Here is a 3,588-nt window from a genome sequence, read left to right as displayed (position 1 = left end):
GCATATAACCTGGTCAACCGGTCAAGTGGTCAGAATTGTAACAAATTGGAAAACGCAGTGTGTAAATTGATATAAAAAATAACACGGTGTCAAAATCGAATTTCTGTGTAAAAATAATGTTTTTTTGTGCCATTTACCCATGTTTTATTGTCATTTTACTTATAATACATAACAAAATCATTATTAAAATACCAAAATTTTAAGCAAAGCGTAAATCTAACAGTTTTACTTTTTAGAAACAAAACTGAAAATTTTTAATCTAAGGATAAAAAGTATAATTTACTCAATTATTTCTGTTAATATGGAAAAATAAAATAAGCTTTGTTATGCAGTTTATGTCAATAAAATCGGATATTGTCATAGGTAAGGTGACATCTTCAAGGGAGTTAGGTGGAGTTGGCAGGTCTGTGATTTGTTGTTATATTTTGTATCACTAGGTAGATTAGCCGAAAGGGCTTTTACAACAAAAATCAAAGTATTTTCTCTAGTGCAAATCGTATGGCGATGTATACAATGATAACGGATGCCATCACCCAGTACACTGGACTATCACCGGCGGCGTTTTTCACCATATCGGCGATGATGGTGGTGGTGTATAAAGTTGTCTCCGGCATGTTTGTGGCGGCGGATGACTACATGGCTGTTAAACGTGAACAGGAATACGTACAGCGTGAACCAGTCCAAGTAGGAAACATCACGGAGGACGAATTGAGACCTTACAACGGTTCTGATCCTAGTAAACCCTTATTGATGGCCATTAAAGGAAAGATCTACGATGTTTCTCGCTCCAGGTGACAACGAACCTTCCTAACGCAATTCTATACGTTTTACTCCTCCTTTCCTCAGGTTTTTAGGTTACAAATTCGTACTCATATAGTCATATGCCATAGAATTTTAAGTTTGATTCGGTTCACTTACTTGGATAAAATGTTTTATTGCGGGGCAATAGATCGGAATGAATCCTAGCATCAATAATTTTGTAATGGTGATGCTAACCAAATAGGTAATAACTTCGTAATTATCAAACAGGAAAACATTGGGGATTTTCCTAAATGTGATTTAGCTTCGAAGTCATCATTATCTTTATCAACAACAGGGCTTATTAGGGACATTTTTTTATCTTCTTCTACAACCTCTCTTCATCTTTTTCATTGATTTGTGCATACTATGAGATTTAAGATAAGAAGAAGAAAGATTGATATTTTAATCAAATTAATGTTGCAGGATGTTCTATGGTCCTGGAGGACCATACGCTTTGTTTGCTGGTAGGGATGCTAGCCGAGCTTTAGCTCTCATGTCATTTGAGGCATCTGATCTTACTGGGAACATTGAGGGTCTGAGTGCATCTGAGCTTGAAGTTCTGGAAGATTGGGAAGCTAAGTTTGAGGAGAAGTATGTGAAGGTTGGGCAGCTAGTCTCAGAAGAAACAACATCAACCGATGTTACCCAGGATCAGACTAAAGTAGAGTAGCTGCATAACTGTAGATCGTATGTACCATTTCAAAAATATAATTGGTTTTATGTGAATACAAGATCTATGACACTTTGAAACTCAATCTTGTGTAAAGATTCTGTAACCTCATTTTTGGTTTGTTGGATATATATACCTTTTTTTTTCTTCGTTAAACTTGATATCATGCATTTCAGGTAGTGTTTTGTATGTAATGAAATGCTGCCACATAATGATATGAAGTATTTACCACGTAGAAAATACAAATTTATTGTTATTTTTCATGTTTTGTTTTTTCTCTTGCATACTACTAATAGAGACTGCTTTAAGCTTCAGAATTTTACTACTTAATTCACATATCTTAAATCAAGTTGGTGCATTATAATTTTAGTTTTGGATAGGATAGGCCCCCATCAGGTAAGAACATTAGTGATCCAAACTCTTTTTATAATTTTAAGGTTATGGGTTCTGAACACTTACCATTTGGTACTAACTTTTTGCCTGTTTTGTGTGAGGTTTGAACATGTTTTCAGTTATGAACACTTAACATTTGGTACTAATTTCTTGAAGTTGTTTTATGTAGTAAGGCTTATATGAACATGTGAGGGTAAAATGGACATCTTTTTCAGGAGTTCATGGTAATGCCTAGAAGAAAGTTTGAAAAGTTGCAGGAACTCTAGGATAAGTTTGGGTTGTTGTATAGTAACTAAACCATGTATATGTTGATAGAAAGTGTATAGTACAACAATATTGTTTTTTGTGGATTGAGGCATTGAGCTTTAATAGCAAGCCACTTTTCATATTTATCCAAAATAAGAATGTGACCATACTTTTTTTTTAAATCATAATGAGCAATCTACTTATTCTTTTAATAGATGTATGACCATACTTGTCATTTGCAACATAACCAACGACTTACTTAGATTTATGAGCAAAAATAGCAATCCACTTTTCATTTTTTATCCAAAATAGCACTGTACTTATTATTTTTTTATAAAATTAGCACTTTTAAGCAATGTAGGAACATACTTGTCATTTCCAACCAGTAAAAACATCCAACTTTCAGTTTTAACCATAACAACATCCAACTTTCACTATTAACCCATAACAAATCCTAAATTCATTTTTAACACATAATACCATACTACTTTCATTTTTAACACATAACAACATCCAACTTTCACACTTTCGTTTTTATCCCATATTAACATCATACTTTCGTTTTCATCCCATATTAGCATCATATGTTCGTTTTTTATAGCCTTTTTAATTTGACTAGGTTTCAACCCTGCTTGTCTAAGTTCCACCATAAGAGATTTACATTCCATTGAACGGTGGAATTTGCTATGAGATCGATGCTTCATCACCTTCGTTGGTGTCATGCTCAAGTTGTGATTGTGGGTCTCATTAAACGAGTCCACCAACCATTTCTCATTTTTTTTTTTTTTTTTGTTTTGTAATTTAAAGCATTGCTTGGCATCCGATTCTAACATCTCTATGTCGTTTGTTTCTCATTTTCACTTGAAGCATTTTTTGAAAACTGAATTTGATCTAAATTTAATCCCGAGTACCGAACCGAATTAACATTACCGATATCGGTACCGGTTTTCAGTACTAGCACCAGTACAAACAATACCGAATCTCGTATTTCGTGATTCTAGAGTACCGAGTACTATCCCATATATTTAAATTCGGCACGGTTTTGTACCGGTTCATGTACGAGATCGGGATATGGTACTAACTGCTCTATCCCTAGTCTAGAATCAAGACTTGAACTCCATTGGTAATCTTGTAAATTTCATTATACTAAAATGATACGATGACACTAAGTCACCAACAATATGTATTTATTCCTCGTCCAAATTTTGTTTATGTTTTTGTGCAGGTTGGTCTTCCTTACCCAAATAGGATGTCGATGGACTTGCAGGACTTTTAAGTTGTCAATAGAAGTTTTCCAAGAAGAGAACTTGGGGGTAAGGGTAAGACCATCTCCAACTGACCGGCAGATACGTGTTTTTCCGGCCAAAAATAGTTCAACCGACCAGTATCTTCAACACAAAAATGGTGAGATTGCACAGTAACACACAAAAATGGTGAGATATTGTTCACGACCTCCAAATGTAAATATTTAATATAAT

The 3,588-nt window shown here is 34.3% G+C and overlaps 1 protein-coding gene across 1 annotated transcript; it reads left to right on the top strand.

The window, feature by feature from the left end:
- Positions 1-358: 358 nt before the first annotated feature.
- On the top strand, positions 359-1,627 carry LOC145018664 (membrane steroid-binding protein 2-like). The gene is made up of 2 exons (XM_078976536.1): positions 359-791; positions 1,225-1,627. The coding sequence occupies exons 1-2, from the start codon at positions 499-501 to the stop codon at positions 1,469-1,471; spliced, it is 540 nt and encodes a 179-aa protein (XP_078832662.1). The 5' UTR covers positions 359-498; the 3' UTR covers positions 1,472-1,627.
- The last annotated feature ends 1,961 nt before the right edge of the window (positions 1,628-3,588 follow it).

Source organism: Lactuca saligna, chromosome 9 (assembly GCF_052625555.1).
Source record: "Lactuca saligna cultivar CGN05327 chromosome 9, ASM5262555v1, whole genome shotgun sequence".
NCBI lineage: Eukaryota > Viridiplantae > Streptophyta > Magnoliopsida > Asterales > Asteraceae > Lactuca > Lactuca saligna.
Note: the sequence above shows the minus strand (reverse complement) of the source record. Positions and strands in the feature narration are given on the sequence as shown.